The sequence below is a fragment of the Xenopus laevis genome, chromosome 2L, assembly GCF_017654675.1.
Source record: "Xenopus laevis strain J_2021 chromosome 2L, Xenopus_laevis_v10.1, whole genome shotgun sequence".
NCBI lineage: Eukaryota > Metazoa > Chordata > Amphibia > Anura > Pipidae > Xenopus > Xenopus laevis.
The window spans coordinates 157,566,197-157,584,693 of NC_054373.1; the positions used below are offsets into that span (position 1 = coordinate 157,566,197).

At 38.0% G+C, this 18,497-nt stretch overlaps 1 protein-coding gene across 2 annotated transcripts; it reads left to right on the top strand.

The window, feature by feature from the left end:
• The first annotated feature begins 176 nt into the window (after nt 1–176).
• Nucleotides 177–17,588, top strand: LOC108708665. 2 transcript variants are annotated; one of them, XM_041582606.1, is made up of 16 exons: nt 179–392; nt 2,077–2,257; nt 4,667–4,856; nt 8,852–9,007; nt 10,367–10,441; nt 11,753–11,803; nt 12,327–12,371; nt 12,563–12,667; nt 12,797–12,922; nt 13,271–13,324; nt 13,688–13,747; nt 14,327–14,455; nt 15,103–15,176; nt 15,911–16,006; nt 17,041–17,140; nt 17,364–17,588. In XM_041582606.1, the coding sequence occupies exons 2-13, from the start codon at nt 2,193–2,195 to the stop codon at nt 15,109–15,111; spliced, it is 1,065 nt and encodes a 354-aa protein (XP_041438540.1). In that variant the 5' UTR covers nt 179–392; nt 2,077–2,192; the 3' UTR covers nt 15,112–15,176; nt 15,911–16,006; nt 17,041–17,140; nt 17,364–17,588. The 2 variants fall into 2 exon arrangements, with proteins under 2 accessions (XP_041438539.1, XP_041438540.1); XM_041582605.1 differs by lacking the exons at nt 15,103–15,176; nt 15,911–16,006; nt 17,041–17,140; nt 17,364–17,588 and having other exon boundaries at nt 177–392; nt 14,327–14,785.
• Nucleotides 17,589–18,497: the final 909 nt, after the last annotated feature.

The window sequence follows — 18,497 nt, forward strand, 5'->3', positions numbered from 1 at the left end:
GGAATTTGGATAATACTGCCGATTTTGCAAACTAAACAGCTGATGAATAAACAGCTAAATAACTCCAAAAAAAAAAAATGAAGACCAATTGCAGATTGTCCCAGAATATCACTCATGTAACATACTAATTTGATTTAGTAGGTGATTTAAAGGGCCCAAAGCTGTGGAACGTGGATGTGCCTAAATGTGAGTTGTCTGCCCCGTCTGACATCCATTAGGCTGAGATGTCATGTGAGTGCTTAAATAATTAATACTTTGTGTCCTGTATACATTTTTATCCTTTTCTAGGCCAGGTTCCAAGACTTTCAAAAGTCAATTTATTCACATTAAATGAGCCTCTGGATGGAGATGTTCCCTTCTGAAAAATTGACAGATCCAAAAAGAAATCCCAGGTAATGTCAGCTCTGGTTTTTATTAAGAAAGCTTATAGTTGCAGATGTTATTTATTGTTGACTAAAACTTAGAAAGTTGTGTTTGTGAGAGAGGCTTGCATAGGTTATTGGTTAGTTATTCCAAGCAAGCTTTTTGCCTGTTCGAAGAGTATTTAATCACTACAGGGACTGTGTTATTGTCTGCATTATAATAATGATGTGGTTGCTTAATTTATGCTCTTGTACGAAATAAAGAAAATTCTAGTTTCATAGGTACTTCTTTTCCCTGTGTAGAACTGTAACAATGTGACAAAGTCAGAGAGTTCTTTCTCAAATACTTTGCTGCTTTACCACCTTAAGGATTTATAAGTCATAATATTAATAATAATAATAATTAATAGTCATTAGTTTAGTTAGTTCTGTCTGTAGGCTTAAGTAATTTGTGCTAGTGATCTGTTGTGTTTGGCCACCCTGTATTTTCTCTCTCTATATTTTGAAATTAATATATAGGTCACAAAAGCTTGATAGTGCAGGCTGCCCCCTTTAAAAAGCAACTCCTGTCAAAACACTGCTTCCAGTGCCCCAGTCCCATTTTGTAATTTGCAGGTACACAGTGAGCACTGCTTGTTGATGTTTTCTCATTTAGGATTATATTACACATCCTTCATAGCATTGCTTTTCATCTTTATTGCAGACTAAGAACCATGAGGATAGAAGGGATTCGCCGTCCCAGCGAGGATCTGCACACAGATTAAATAGCAGTTATTAAACATGGCTCCAAACTCAAAGACTGTTAAAGTCTTTACTTCTCCAGAAAGCCTTGCTCTGCCTGTTTAAAAATGATTGTTAAAGGCACTGCAAGTCTGCCAAGGGGCAGATTGTGATTGACCAGAATATATTGAACGGGTTACGTGTAGAACACTCACACACTCTCTGTCATCGCTGTATAGCGCTGTTCAAAGCATTATCGGAGTCTAGCCAGACTCCGATAATGCTTTGAACAGCGCTATACAGCGATGACAGAGAGTGTGTGAGTAGAAGCCGGCTGGAAGGAGCCGATTCATCGCGAGAGCAGCAGTTCAGCAGGAGCTGGCATGCAAGGGCAGAGCTCCGCCATTAATCACATCGTATTTCTTCGTTTTTACCTGTAGAACACATTAGATACATTAATACAGATTACTTCTAGGAATGATCAAATTCAGCCATTTATTGATTCTTCTACTTAAAGGAGAAACAATCCTTTAATAAAAAAAAACCCTACCCCCTCCCCCCCCAGCCTAGCTGCTACCCCGGGCAATGCCCCTAACTCTTTAATTACCCCACTAGATTCTGTCCAGCAGAGTTCATGGGTGCCATCTTCAGCTGCTTCAGAATAAGACCGGCACTTTGGCGATTTTTGTGAGTTTCGGAGCCTGTGCAGTTGTCACAAAACAGAAAATTGCTCCAACTTGGCATGTGTACGCCGGCATTATTCCGAAGATTATCGAAGAGAAGAACATGGTTGCTGTGAGCTCTGCTGGACAGAGTCTGCATGGAGGGGTAAGTAAAGACTTAGGGGAATTTGCCCTGGGAAGCAGCTAGACCTCAGCCAGGAAAAGGCATTGCATTGTATAATTCAAGCCCGGCTTCTGGCTTATCGAGCAGGTCAGTAGCAATGTTACTGATGCTAATTACAAATTATGATTATTGTTTTTTTTCATTTTAGGCTGGAATGTCTGGTGGAATAAATATAAATCCCCCATTTTGGCTTCCTCCCTATCTGTTCCTGCATATCCCACTCAGGCTAATTCTGTATGACTGGCTGCTGAGAAGGAGCAGAGTATGGGAGAAAGAACAATTGCTCCAGCTTCCGTTTTCATTATTACGGAATTTCCTTCTATACAAAGGTGTGTATTGTCTTCTTACAATGTACCAAAATGTCATGTCATTTCTTTAAATTTCATACTTTTTATTAGGCAAATTAAAATAATTTTTGATTCCATGGTGGATTTGCTTTGGGCTGCCATTAGTAATCATGCTGCAACATACTTGTAAATTAACAGGGCACTCACCTACGAGGCCCCACTTATTAACTCACTGATCAACTAGGCCCCCAAGGTTGTGGGACCTGCCAAGAAATATAACGGGTAGAATTTTAAGAGAGTCCCATAAACACCATATTCACTGCAGACTGGGAGCTTACCCCTTTAATTGTGACCACCTGTGCATCAATGTTTTGGGGATTGTACTCTCTTAGAAACTCTACTTATGTTGTGCTGACGAGTGACGACTGTGTAGGGAGATCTGCAGGAAAGTCATAGGAAGGGGATGAGGTGCGGCAAATCTACATACTGAACAAATAAAATGGAGCCATAATAAAAAGAAAGCCCCTCCCATGCATGGCCATGCCCTTGATCCAGCCAACTCTTCAATTATGCCAAAATTCTACACACAACCCACCCTTCTCCTGCACCCAAGCTCCTCCCTTTTGTGACTAATGATTTTGCTCTTTCATCGTAAGCCCCCTTTTGCCATGGGGGGCCACTAATCGGTCAACCTGAAAATGCTCAGACACTGGGCTGTACATATATTCTTTCACCACAAGATGGCAATGCAGACTAACAATCAATCCAAAATTGCAAATGTTATTTTATATAGAGGAGAGCATCTATCCAAAGTGTTTATTTTAATAGTGTTGTTTGGGGGGGTCCCTAATTTCATAAAACATATAATTTTTATAATTTTTTGCTTGTTTAGGGAATTGCAATGAAATGCGTCTGCTCAATTTGTCCCATAAAATATAAATAAAATATAAAATATATGTCTCAGATTCTATTATGTTACTCATTTGTCTTATGCTCTTCTTTTCTTTGACCGTGTCGGCAGCTTAATGGCCCATGTATAGGGCCCCCCGACGGGCTTCCCCGATCGAGATCTGGCCGAGTCGGGCAGATCTCGATCGGATGGGACGAAAAATCCCGTCGGATCACGGCCGCATCTATTGGTTGATGCGGTCCCTCGATCCAACCACCCATTACTATTCGTTATGATCTGATCGTTGGGCCCTAGGGCCCACGATCAGATCAGCCCGATATTGCCCACCTCCAGGTGGGCATATCGGGGAGTGATCCGCTCGTTTGGCGACATAGCCAACGAGTGAATCTCTCCGTGTATGGCCACCATAAATCTCATATTTATATAAAGAGAAAGACAAGGAGGGAAAAAGGAGATAGAGCCAATTATATTATTCACTCCCCATCCAAATACATACCTTCAATCACATGACATGTCCCCACTGTTATCCACAAACAAATATCCATATCTCATACTAACATTAAACTACAGACTTCCGACCTCCCAGGCTGCAATACATATGTGGGTTCATATACTTATAAAGAAAGCATTATTTCCCTTGTAAAAATACCTCAGTTCCCCTACTCTTCACAGCAGTTTTACCTGCTTCCAAACAGTGGCTATTGTGGCACTTTTAAACTGGATGAGCCTTGATTTTGTTTTGAACAAAGCTAATCGCTTAGGCATTTTAAAGTATCCAAAAATTCAATTAGCTTGGTATCAGTGGTGTAATTATATATTACTGGGCACCGCAACAAATTAAGGCTAGAGATTGACCTGTTTTATCAATGTTTATTGAAATTGTATTTGAATGAGGGCCTCATGGAGCACCTATACCTCCTCGGACCCCCTGCAGGGTCTACTTCCTCTGTAGTTATATTTAAATATTGGCTTGTTTGAAACCTGGTTATATTTGCTTCAGGCTAGGGTCAGACAACCATAGAAATGCGGGTTCTCTGCAGGCGGAGAATTTGCTGCCGTACTGCACCCCTTGCCTTTTCAACAGTGGGAGGATTTTGTTGTAAAAAGCAAAATGTTGCACTTCGGCTTTGAAATCCACAGCTTCTGCCTGCACCCAAGTGTAAACAATGCTTCCAGGTGCAGGAAGAACAGGAGCAGAAGAGCAGAGGGGCATCAGATTCTGGGCCTGTGGTGAAAAGAAGGCCGAGATCTGCCATCATCTGGCTCTGGCCTTAGACTAATGTCACATATCTGTTGAGGAACCACTGATTAGTCCCCCTAGTAACCCATGTGTGCATGTAGCGACAGAAATGGAATCCTCATGTCACTGCACATAGAGTAGATTGCATTTCTGTCCCATTACATGTAAATGGGGCGGCCAAACCAGCAGTTTTATGTTGTTGATGTTTGTTGTTGAATGTTGCACGTACGTTGGCAAGTGGGCGATTCATAGATTAAGATAACTCGTTTAGATCTGGAACTTTTTCCCCCATTACTTTTAGGTGCAATGAGATCAACACAGAGGAGAAAACCATGATCTTTGTGACTAAGTGCCCTTGTGACGAGTGTGTCCCCTTGATTAAAGGGGCAGGAATCCAGCAGATATATGCCTGGGATATGGATATTGGCAAAAAGAAAGCGGATATATCGTACATGAAGTTTGGGGAGCTTACAGGAGTTAGCAAATACACCGTAAGTAATGTAATGTGAGAGTTTATAGACATTGCAATTAAGTGGCAATTCCCAGCATCCCACACACAGAGGCCGTCAGGGGTGTTGTATAAAAGAGCCGAGGATGGCAGCAGATCTTGTGTAACATGATAAAAATAGTACATGGAAGAAGAACATCCAGTCGTGTATTATATGCAAAAAGCTTCCCTATTCAGGCTGTTGGTGCCCTGGGTGACTCTTGTTACTTCTGAGTAGTTTACAAAGCTCCATAGCAACAACTCATAATAATTGCACTTCTGTCTCTACAGCTGCTAACCTACTGAATGCTACATCACCGTCATCTCAAATATAGGCCAAGTGACCCGCCCCACGGGCACCAGGAGATGAACGGAAAACTGGCAGTTCAATTAGCTGGTTAATTAGAGGTTAATTAGAGTCAGCGATGCACTGCCGGTGGCCATTATTCTTCATAAAGAGGCTTTGTCTCAGCATAAATTATTTAGGGCAAAGGTATTGCATCCTACAGGGTTCCATGTGCTGTATATCTGCACAAAACTAAAGTTTGGGTTTAAATGGCAGTGCTCTACTGTACGTTTATTTCAGCTGTTGCTTTTGAGATGGAGTTTGAGCCAAGTCATGGAGGCAGAACTAAACTGAAATTATGCAGAAGTCTCCGAATGACTGAAGAGGAGGAAAAACAAAAGGAATCAGTTGACCAATACGATATGTCAGGAGTTTTCATTATTCAAATATGAGAAATTCAGTTTTATGATATATTATTTATTAGATTATTTAAATGACTATAATTTATATAGAAATATACAGCTGTGAGTGTGAATCCGTTGGCACACAATTGTTCATGTATTGTTCAATGCATCTGTACATTCTGAACATTCACGTGAATCAGGACAACGCCTTGTTCTTACCTAAATATGAACCCTCTCGCTCTATCTCTGTGGTGTGCAATAGACTGGCCAGCAGTGGGCTAAAGCAGCTGTTCACCTGTGAGTTAATGATGTCTAGAGTGATATTCGGAGACAATTTGCAATTGATTTTCAGTTTTTATAATTTGCGGTTTATTTAGCTTTTTATTCAGCACTTCTCCAGTTTGCAATTTCAGCAATCTGGTTGCTATGGTCCATATTACCCTAGTAACAATGCATTGATTTGAATAAGAGACTGGAATAAGAATAGGAGAGACCTGCATAGAAAAATGAGTAACAAAAAGTAACAATAACAATACATTTGTAGCCTTACAGAGCATTTATTTTTAGATGCGGTCAGTGACCCTCATCTAAAAGCTGGATAGAGTCAGAAAAATAAGGTAAGTAATTAAAAACTATAAAATAAAAACTAAAAATAATAAAGACCAATTGAAAAATTACTTACAATTTGCTATTCTATAACATACTATGAGTTAACTTAAAGGTGAACCGCCCCTTTAACCTGTGCTGTTAACCAGTACTAACCGTGTGGATTATTGAGGTGCATGGGAATTAATTCTCTTTCCCAAAATATATGTGCATATCACAGCAAATAAAAAGCACATTGATTCTTAGATGAATATTCTGAGTACATATGGCATTTTTATAAGTAATTATTATATCTCATAGGGCCCTGTGACAAGTCTGCAATGTTCATCTGGGGATTGATGTGCCTTTTCATTTAGATCTATTTATCATTTTACTGCTTGTACAATTTATATTTGCACAGAAAAAACTTGTGTTGATATTGTGTTTCCCCTGGAACAGTGTGGTGACATTTCTCAGAACACTACACAGGTTCCCTGTCTGTGTGTGTTTTCCCTTTAGTGCTGATTGAAGGCACAGAGCTGTAGAGCCATAAGGGTATCAGTAGGGTCACACACAATACTGTAGAGCTTAGTCCATGTCTGAGGACTGTGTCTAGTGATACTTCTCAGAACACTACTCAGGTTACCAGTCTGTGTTACTGTGTGTGTTTTCCATCTTGAGTTGATTGATATACATGGTGCTGTACAGCTGTCAGTGAGAGCGTGAACTCTGTATCAGAGCAAATGTGACTTTACAAAATATTTCAAATACACAAGAACCACAGGCTGCACAATGGGGCTGGTTATTTTCATCATGTGTATACAAATGTGGTACTATATATATTTAATAAAGGATACAGAAAGGAGAAAAGTAATTGAAGGGATTCTGTCACGATTTTTATGGTGTTGTTTCTTTTTTCTAAATTACACTGCAAATAATTCACTCTACCATATTAAATTTAATTCCTAATCCAACAAGTGTATTTTCTTTTACCTGTAATATTGGTGTGTAGGCGCCATCTCAAGTCATTTTGCCTGGTCATGTGCTTTCTGAAAGAGCCATTTCTATGGAACTGCTTTCTGACATGCTGTTGTTTCTCCTACTCAATGTAACTGAAGGAGTCGCAGTGGGACATGGATTTTTATTACTATTGAGTGCTGTTCTTATATCTACCAGGGAGCGGATATCTGGTTACTTTCCTATTGTTCTGCTGACGGGCTGCTGGGGGCGCGATATCACTTAAACTTGCTGTACAGCAGTAAAGAGTGATTGAAGTTTATTGGTGCACATGACTGGGGGGAGATGGGAAACTGACAATATGTCTAGCCCTATAGCCTTTCAACTCCCACCACCTCTTTTTACTTTTGCTGTTGGTGGGTTGATGAAAGAATGGTTCAACGGCGCCTGGAGGTGCACAGTGTTGCAGATGTTTTAAGTTATAGAATTCCTTGATTCCCATTCAAATTGAATGTGCTGCTTTTCAATTCCAGTGTGTTGTACCTGGCTGTGCTCATGTGATCGGCTATCCAAGTGGTACAGTCTGCGCATGAGCTAGGCATCAATTGGGCACTGCACAATTACCTTGTTCATCTGGTCTGTGACACCCTATAACTATTTGCTCCTAATAGCATGGCCCTCCATTTGGGTTTGGTTAGTAAATTTGGAAGCAGGAGAAAAAGAGAGCGTTGCAATGCAACAACTTTGTGTTTTATTCACTAAATCTCATCTAAATAATAGCAGTAAAAAGGGAAAAACCTACAAAATACCTGTAGGTATTGGCTGTTAGAAGCAATATATGCAGTGCTTTACAAGGTGAAAACATAAATAGGGGTACTCTGGGTCAGATTTATCAAGGGTGGAATTCTGAATTTTTAAATTAGAATTTCAAGTTTATTTTAGTGTAATTTGACTAGGGAAAAATCCAAATTGGATTTGAGTTTAAAAAAAAATTCTAAATTCGAATTTCTAAATTTATCATGTACTGTCCTTTAAGAATTCAAATTCGAGTATTCGCCATCTAAAACCTGCCGAATTGGTGTTTTAGCCTATGGGGGACCTCCTACAATCAATTTTGAGTCATTTGGTGGACTTTTAAAAAATCTACTTTTTTTTTTCCCTTTTTTAAATTTAAAAAACAAACAAAACATTTTTGGTGAAAAAACTTGAATCAAATTCGATTTGAGTGTGCAGGTCGATCCTATTCACCCAAATTAAAATTTTTAAGTTTTTTAATAAATTTTGATTGGTCGTTTTTCCCCCCCAAATTTTGAATTTATGGGAGTTTTTATAAATTCTAAATTCGACCCTTGATAAATATGCCCCTTTGTGTTATATTAACCAAATTTCATCTAAATAGTAATGGTAAAAAGGGAAAAACCTACAAAATGCATGTAGGTATTAGCTGTTAGAAGCAATGTATAGATGTATTTTGTATTTATTTATATAGTGCCACAATTGTATGCAGTGCTTTACTAGGTGAAAACATAAACAGGGGTATAGATTGTATCAAGTTATATAGTAAAATAGATAAATCTATGCTTAAGAGCTTAGCGCTTTCAATGCGCAGTTGGGATGAGGTCCCTGCTCTAAAGAACTTACAATTTATTAGATAATTTAAAATACATTATTTCTTTATGACATTAATTCACCAGTGTATTTTATAACTCCCCCCCACCAATCATTATGTAAATTGCTAACCCACATCTCCTGACTTGTGTTGCCTAGGTGATGTCATTGTCATGTCATAATGGAGTCAAGGTGCACAGCTGCAGCCCAGGTGATGTCATAATGTACAGCTGCAGCCCAGGTGATGTCATAATGGACAGAGTTAAAGTGTACAGCTGCAGCTCAGATTGGCTCATTCTTGATCAGACAACTGAGGTGAGTAGAAGTCAAGATACTTGGTGGAAATATTAGCAAATATAATGTTATTAATATTGTTACTGTACGGGCTTAGAGACTGCTAGTGATACTGTGAATAATTTAGAATATGTTATAATGATTTTAAAGGAGGATGTTGTACCTGGTCACTGTATATTATAAACATAAAATCTGGGCTGGAACTAAGGGTAGGCAGAAGTGGCAGATGCTTAGGTTAGGGTGCAATGGTGGGGGGCAGGGTTTAGGCATATAATATACCTCTTCGCTCAGCCTACCTCTAATTTTGGCCTTGCTGTAGGTATGATGCCCCAAATTCCCCCTCAATTCATGAACTGCTGTCTCACTGTGGGGTATTTGGTGCAGAGGGGGTGCAGGTGGATACTGAATCAATGAGTGGGGGATGGGGGAAGTGTGGGTCTGTCTTGAGCACCATTACCTTGTGGCTCAGCACTACAGAGAATATTGCCACATTCCCTATTAATTTTAGGTGGATATTTGTGGATAATAAAATAATATATGTAAACATTAAAAAAAATTTATACTAAAGGGCAGATTTATCAAGGGTCAAATTTAGAGTTCATGGGAGTTTCTTTAAACTCCCATGAACTCGAAATTCGACCAAAATTCGACCAACTGCAATTTAATCCAAATTTGATTCGAGTTTTTTCTCTAAAAAACAACTACATTTTCACGAAGGCTGCAAACAACTCCAAATTGATCCCAGAACATCCCCCATAGGCTAAAACAGCAATTTGGCAGGTTTAAGGCGAATAGTCGAATTTGAATTCTTAAAGGGCCAGTACATGATACATTTCAAAAATCAAATCAGAATTTTTTTAAAAACTCAAATTGAATTTTAACTATTCTCTACTCGAATTTCACTAAAATAAAACTCAATAATTCGAGTTTCAAAATTGACCCTTCATAAATCTGCCCCTAATACTTAACTTGGAATCAACTCAACCCACCAGCCATTATCTAAAGGTCTAACCTATATTTCCCACCTTGGGTTGCACATGTGATGTGACAATGGCGCGTCTGGTAGTAGTAATATGATATTCATTCACACTTGAGCTGCTTTTGTGATATCACTGTGCACAGTGTGATGTCATAATGGACAGAGTTAAGGTGTCAAGCAGCAGTAGCCTAGATTATCTTATTCTTTTTCAGGTGACTGAAGTGAGTAGAACTCCTGATATTAGAGAGAAAACATTTTAAAATTATTTTCAATACTGGTACTGTGTAGAATTTGAGTGGTGACTTTATATGTATGTTAGAATTACAGAGAATTTGATTTTGAACTGTGATGCTGTGCATAGAAGGGATGACTAATGTGATGTTTATTTTTTGTCTCCCTAGACAAAATTTCAAAAACTTTCAAAAAAATTTGAAATGTGGAAGAGATTTAAAGCTTGTTTCTCTTGCTTTTGCAAGGTAAGGATTTCATTCTTTCTACTGTACACATTTTATCACTTCATGGATAGAAATTATCCTCTGATTCAGTTACTAGGTGATCTCTATACATTGGCCATTTTGTGGTGACTTAATAATTGAATTAACAGTTCCTGATACTCAACATAATCAGATAGATTGCTAGCTACAAAGTCTAACTGTATTGTGCTACAAACAAACTGAAATGCTATTTTTATGATAATGATATCTAGGTTATAGAATTCAGCTCAGCACCAATTCTATATTTATTGCACTAAACATGAATCCACTACAGGTTACTAAACCAAATCAAAATTTGTATTTGTATGTTTACATTTCCCGATAATATCTCTTGATTTTAAGGGGGTTATTTAATAAACTCTGAATGCAAAAATCACAAAAAAGTGATTTTTTTTTTTTTAAATAAAATCGGACTTTTAAAAAATCACGAATTTTTCGGAATTTATTAAACCCTGAGGATGGAAACGTCCCAATGATTTTTTCATGTGCGCTGGGTTTTTGCAATAACCCGAAGTTTTTGGGTGAAAATCAAATAGAAAATTCCGAAAAAAATCTTGAAAATCTGATATTTTCCGTAAACATTTTCGGGAAAATGTAATTATATATAAGCGTAAAAAAATGGAGCGGATTTGATCTGAGTTTATAGAAGAGATAAATTTGATTTGGTTTGGGTAAGTGCCTGATATTTCACCAAATCTGAATCCTAAAAAAAGTGCTGGGATAATGTCATGCCCAGAGTGGAAATATATTGATTCTGGCCAATGTCAGAGGGCTGCTGTAAGATGCAATAGACAAATCTAAAGAGGGGCCCAGAGCACAAAGCCACCCCACCAACCTGCCTACACGGCGGATTTCTTTATTCCATGTCATTTCTCAATTATAGAGAGTTACTGGGGAGGGGAGATTTCCACATAAATTTAGAGGAAGGAGACCTCATTATTAATACCCCATTGTTCCCTGGGGAAGCAGAGTCTTCTGTAGTAACGCCACAGCCGAGGTTGAAAAAAACTCGAAAACTATATAAAATAGACCACTAACATTTAAGGGCATAGTTTATTCTTTTTAGAAATTATTAATTCATTGCATTTTTAATATAAACATTATCCTGATTGCCTTGTAATATAATTCAGTACATTTGATATGTGATTCTATTAATGATATATATACACACACACACACACACACACACACTCAAATTTTCTCTTAATTGAGGCAGTTTTAATGTCAAATTATATCTTTAGTGAATTCTAGTTTTGAATTCTCTCTCTCATGTAAACTGTTTTTTTATTCTAGAAACAAACTAACAAATCTACCAAGTCTACGGATCGGGATGAATACGTTGTGGTAAGTAGAGAAGAATTGGCCAACATAAATAGAAATAACACTATTTGTGCTATTTAAACCATGTTATTTACTCTATATACACTATAGATTTATATGTAGCTTCATTCATTCACTCAACACTTGATAAAGCCGCACCAGATATATTTCCACTTCCTGCTTATCCTAAAGAAAATCTATACTGAGGGTTTGGTCAGTTTATTCTTCAACTGGCCACATTTTCCCATTATTTCTCCTTTCCTCTCCTGGCAAGAATAGAATAGCCCCATAGCCTTTGATTAACATCAGCCTTACACACACCCCATATTTATGTATACTTATTATTATATTGATATTATTATTATTATTGATATTATAATATATACTTTGATCTGTGATAAATTCATTCTTCATCTTTTTTTCTGTATTAACATCACAGTGAGCAGGAGAAATATAATTAAAAGATATATTTTAATATATTATATTTTAATATATTCTATACTGAACGGAGTTAATCTTATAAAACCATGTTTTCTCTATTAACCAGAACATCTTGGAAGGAGGCGAAGACCACTGCAATAACACCGATGAGGTAACCAGCAAAGGATTGTTATATAAAATAACACATTTATGATAAAATTTCAATTCAAGCGTCACATAGAGATACAAAATATTCATTCTAGCAGCTTCCCTAGGGTGCTGAATAGATGTGATAAAACATTTTTAATTACACTTTTAAGCTCTGCAGTTAGATTGTACACTAATTGTCTCTCTATTTACCAGCAGACAATATTGGAAACTGGTAATACCAACAGCCAGGAAGAAAAAACACTGACAGAGGACCTGAGCAATACCATCGGCCAGGTGGAGCTCGAGGAGAGCGATGAGGTTTGAACTTGACTGTTTAATACATCTTTTTTATTATAACTTTAAACCATTTAAAAAAAAGGATGTATTTCATCATATTCTCTAGTGACAAGTCCATCTTATAAAACAATGTTTTCTCTCTCTTATCAGTACAACTGTCAGCATGAAAATGATGAGTCCTCATCTGAAACTGGCAACAACATTGGCCAGGAATGCCCAGAGGAAGATTATCTGGGCAGTGACCTCCGGGAGGAAAAGGCTGAAGAGATTGTTGAGGTTTGCGCTTATATAACTTTAAAGCATTTTAAACCTATTTTGGCCCCGGCATAGACCCCCGACCCAACTATATCCCACAAAATGTAGGGCCCTGTTCTCCCATGTGAAATGCACTTTTATCATCCTTGAAGAACATGAGCACTGAAAACCAAGACCCCTTTCAGTTTCAGTGTACATTTTATAATCCTGCCAATTGGTCATACTCTCTATAGTATTGTCCTTTCTGTATTTTTTGTGTTTTTGAGTCTGCCACTAAACCTTACCCTAGCCACATGTTATATCTGTTGGCTTTACCAAACTGCTAAATTAATAAACATCACTGAGCTTCTTTCTCTACTTTTGTTACAGTTATGGCAAGAAGAAGAAATAAAAGAAACGACCATAGAAACCGATGGAAAGGAGGTAATGACTTCATACTGTTATTAGATACTAAGCCTTTGGTTACACCTATGTTATGATCACCAGTAGAAGTAGAAAATACTAACCCGATATAAGCATGTTCCCAGGTCTGTGGGTTTAGCAGATGCAAAAATATTACCAGCATTTCAGAATGGTGCCAATAACCAGATGGTTGTGCATATTTTTTTTTTTCAAACTCAATAAGGGTATTTTACGTCATGAAAGGCAGGGTGCCAATTGTTCTTTTTTTCTGTGTTTCTAAGTCTGCCACTAAACCTTACCCTAGCTACATGTTATATCTGTCGGCTTTACCAAACTGTTATGGTTATAAACATCACTGAGTTTCTTTCTCTACTTTTGTTACAGGGATGGCAACAAGTGCAAATAAGAAAAGTGGTAATAGAAGTCATCAATGACCAGGGAGAGGTAATGATTTCATACTATTACTGTTATTAGATACTGATAGGCCTTTGGTTACACCTACTGTATGTTATGATCAGCAGTAGAAGTAGGCAATGCTAACCAGATACTGGCATGTTCCCAGGTCTGTGGGTTTAGCAGATGCAAAAATATTACCAGCATTTCAGAATGGTGGCAATAACCTGATGGATGTGCATCTCTTTTTCAGACTCAATGATGGTCTTTTATGTCATGAAAGGCAAGGGGAAAGTTGTTCTTTGTCCCCTGCCTTCCATGGAAAATAAATTAGCACAGGCCTCTGTGCTCCAAAACAGACCTGCCCTAACGCTTGCTTTTGGCAGGTGTGGTGCAGAGTAAAGCGAGACCCCGGATAAAAGCACTCCCTGAATGATCACTAAGGCTTATGCTTTTTGTGCTCCTTAGTGTTTGTGCACTTCTGTTTGGGGTCTTTATTAATGACCCCTAATCACCCTGTAACTGTAAAGATAAGTGGACAAATACTGTTTTAGTTGTATTTAGATGCAGTAATTCCTCATAAGTAAGTTCTGCATTTTATTTAACTTTATCTCTTTTGTTTGAATTTAGAAAGAACTACGCATCCTTGAACACCGGGAGATTCTCCGAATGGTTAAAATTCAAGTCAATGCTGACTACAATTATGAGGCATTTCATTACCATTCCTCTGAAAGCAACATGCCATATGATGGGCAATGGGTAAGAAAATGTTTATTCAGATCGGTAAACCTTTATGCACCAAATATTCCAATCAAGAACATTAATACTGGCTTGTATGTTACATGGAAATAGGAATAGCTTGGTAACAAAAAAAAAAAAAGACTACAATGCATGTAACCACAAAACAGCTTAGTAGCAAGTCTTATATGGTATACACCAAGTAGAAGCTAAAAACACATGAGAGAAATGCTGCATTTAAACACATGACAAGTACTTGGTACTGAACATTTGTTTCTCTCTTAAAGGGGTTGTTCACCTTCCAAACACTTTTTTCAGTTCATTTATTTTCAGATTTCACCAGAAATAGACTTTTTTCAAATACTTTCCACGGTTAATTTTTTACTCTTTTTCTAAATTCTAAATTTAAAGTTTAATTTCCCTGTCTCTGGCGTTTCAGTCTGGCAGCTCAGTAATTCAGGTGCAGACTCTAAACTGTTACAATTTTGCAACATTTATTTATATATTTCTTAGCAACATCTCTGGAGTATTAGCAACTATTGTATCAATTCTAACAGCTGCCTGTAATGAAACCCAGAGATTCTGCTCAGCAGGGACATGATGATTTTAATAATAATTTTAAGCACTTCCCCTATATAGATGGTTGACAAATTGTTTCTATTTACCAGGAGTCATGATCAGTTTTAGATGATGACTGAACAGTGACATCAGCCAGAACGAGAACCTGGAAGACGAATATCTGGTAAGTTACCTCACTGATGAAGAGTATGAGGAGAGTTTTGAGGTTTGAGCTTAAATAATTTTAAACCATTTTAAACTTATTTTGGCCCCAATACAGGTCCCCTATCAAATCAAATCACACAGACTACTCTGTAGGCCCCATTCCCCCCCCCATTCCCAAATTCAAAATGCACAGGTGATCAAAATAAAAGCATAATTCCATCCTTATTTAGGATCATGTGCAATTGCAGCAGATTCAACCTGGAGTGCCGCCACAATTAACTTAGAATTATGAGAAAAATGCTGCTTTTAAATACATGGCAAATATTTGTTCCTGATCTTTGTTTTTTTTACCAACTCAGCATCACATTGAGCTACATAATATTAATTTAAACAGCATATTTAAAGGAAGCTTAAAGGATGTGATAAGCTCACGGGCGCCATGTTCTTCTCTTCGTGAATTGAGCGGGGTAATGGCGCATGTGCAGTTGGAGCAATCTTCCGGTTCGTGACAACTGCGCATTCGCCGAAAGAGGCAGAAATTGCCGAATGGGAGGAAGAAGATCCAAAGATTATCGAATAGTAGAAGACGGCACCCGTGAGCTCCGCTGTGCAGTCACTATTTCAAGAGGGGACAGAATTCTGGGAGCAGGGCCAACAGAGGGGGCAGTGGGGACTTAACATCATGGGGGGGGTTAGTTCTCCTTTAAGAATTTCAACTAGATAGATGATTCACAAATAGTTTCTATTTACCAGGGATCATCAGCTGGCATCAACTTCAGCCAGTAGGAGTACCCAGAAGAAGAATATCTGGGCAATGACTTCAGTGATGAAGAGAATGGGGAATTTGAGGTTTGAGCATATATAAGTTTTAACCATTTAAACCCTATTTTGACCACTGCACAGACCCCCTATCCAACTAAATACCACAAAATAGGATGTAGGGCTCTGTTCAGTGTCGGGCTGGCCCACCGGGATACCAGGAAAACTCCTGCTGGGACCAGGGGTCTGTGGGCCCCCAATTAGCCTATTTCACGGTCCTTCCCTATTTATTTATTTAAAATGCTTAATAATGGAAGAATATAGTAAGTAGATATAAAAGACTAGGAGAATAAAGAGCTTGAGGAATAAGAGTTTGGAAAGTGGGCCCACGGTCTAACATTTTCTAGTGGGCCCCTGGCATCCCAGTCCGACACTGGCTCTGTTCTCCAATGTTCAAATGTTAAATGCACTTTTTATCACCCTTGAAGAACATGAGCACTCAAAACCAAGACCCATGTCAATTTCAGTGTGCATATTCCTGCTATGAGATCAATGAGGGTTTAAACAGAAAGTACATGGTAAAAAATTAACAACTAACCACCATGCTTTTTAACTGTTTGATTATGGGCACAAACATAGTAGTTTGGATAATATCTGTGGGTTTACCAAATGCAAAAATATTACCAGCATTTTAGAATGGTGGCAATAACCTGATGGATGTGCATCTTTTTTCAAACTCAATAAGGGACTTTTACGTCATTAAAGGCAGCGAGCAAATTGTTCTTTGTCCCCTGCCTTCCATGGAAAATAAATTGGCTGAGGACTCTGTGCTCCAAAACAGAGCTGCCCTAATGCTTGTTTTTGGCAGGTGTGGTGCTAGACCCCTGATAAAAGCACTCCCTGAATAATCACTAAGGCTCATGCTTTTTGTGCTCCTTAGTGTTTGTGCACTTCTGTTTGGGGTCTTTATTAATGACCCCTAATCACAATCTAACTATAAAAATAAGTGGATAAATACTGTTTTAGTTGTATTTAGAAGCGGTAATTCTTGATAACAAAGTTGGGTATTTTAAATAGTAATTGTATTCATTGTGTTTAACTGTATTTCTTGTGCTTGCCTTTAGAATCAATTGCACCAAAATCAAGAACTGTAGATTGTCCAAATGGGTGCTGGCCGCAGCCAGTATTTATGGGCATCTGAAAGAACCTTCCAGTGTCAAGGAGGTAAGACAAATTGCTAATTGTTATTATAGTTCACTAAATGGAGAGAAACCTACAAGCTGAGATGGCATTTTTTTTATTATAGAGGTAGTTGATCTTTAAATTAGCAGAAAAGGGCATGTGACTTAAAACATGATTTTGATAAAATTGTAAATGCAAATGAATTTCAGAATTCTCATACATATACCTACTACTACATATCTAACACTGAACTATCTTTCCTTAGGCTGGAGGCATTAAAGAACTGAAGCTGGAGGTGTTAAAGAACTGAGGCTGGAGGTGTTAAAGAACTGAGGCAGCCATCGGGGGGAGGGACGGGGGCAAAAGGGCCCATTTGTCATCTTTGGGCCCCAGTATAACATCATGGTCCCCGATGGTAGCCTATAAGCAAGAAATCAGAAGATCAAAACATCTATTCTTTTGAGATGATGAATAAACATTTTGGCAATTATTTGTTTTTGTTTTCCAAGAAATGGTTTATTCTTTTTAAATGACATTCAGTACTTTATTTCCTTATTAGGGGACAATTCTAATATATAGAAGACAAGGCTGATTTTATCTTGTGGAACAATGTCTATAACTGTGATGGATTGCACCTTAATGGAAGGGGGTCTCTGTGCTAGGGGAAAGAATGGCAGAATGAGTGTTTAATCTAGGCAAGGAGGAAAACATGGATTGGGGCATTATGGAGAAGCTATTGTAGACAGGGCTGTGGTATAATGGGATTATGGGGGGAGTGACGGGGTGCATAGTTTACCTGCAAAGGATATTCCACTGTTACAATATCTAACAGTAACTATAGATTGAAAAGTAGTAACCTTTCATAAAAATGAAAAGCAATATTAAAACAAAGGATTCGGAAACCAAGGGGAAGCATATATAAAGAAAATAAAAGTGGACCAAGAATAGACCCCTGAGGCACCCCACAAGAAAGATCACAAATTGACGATTGATTATCAACTGCCACTAAAAATGTTCGATTCCATAAATAGGATTCAACCAACCAAGAGCCGACCCAGATAACCCAATTTCTCAATCTCTCTAATAAAATACTATGATCCACTGTATCAAAAGCTGCTGTTAAATTCAGCAAAATTAGAACCGAAACATCCCCAGTGTCCGCACTCATTAATAAATAATTTAAAATTCTTTATGCAGACTCCGTACTTCGCTTTTGATGAAAACCTGAAATTTTTCAAACATATTATTAACCTCCACACATTTCTCAAATGCTTGTGCTGTGAGCTGCAGGCATGAACAAGTTGAACTGTTAAAATAAAATTGAACATTCTAACACAATACTGTTGAAAATATACAACTGCTCAAGAGCACATAAAAGGAAAACCCCTAATTGTGTGCA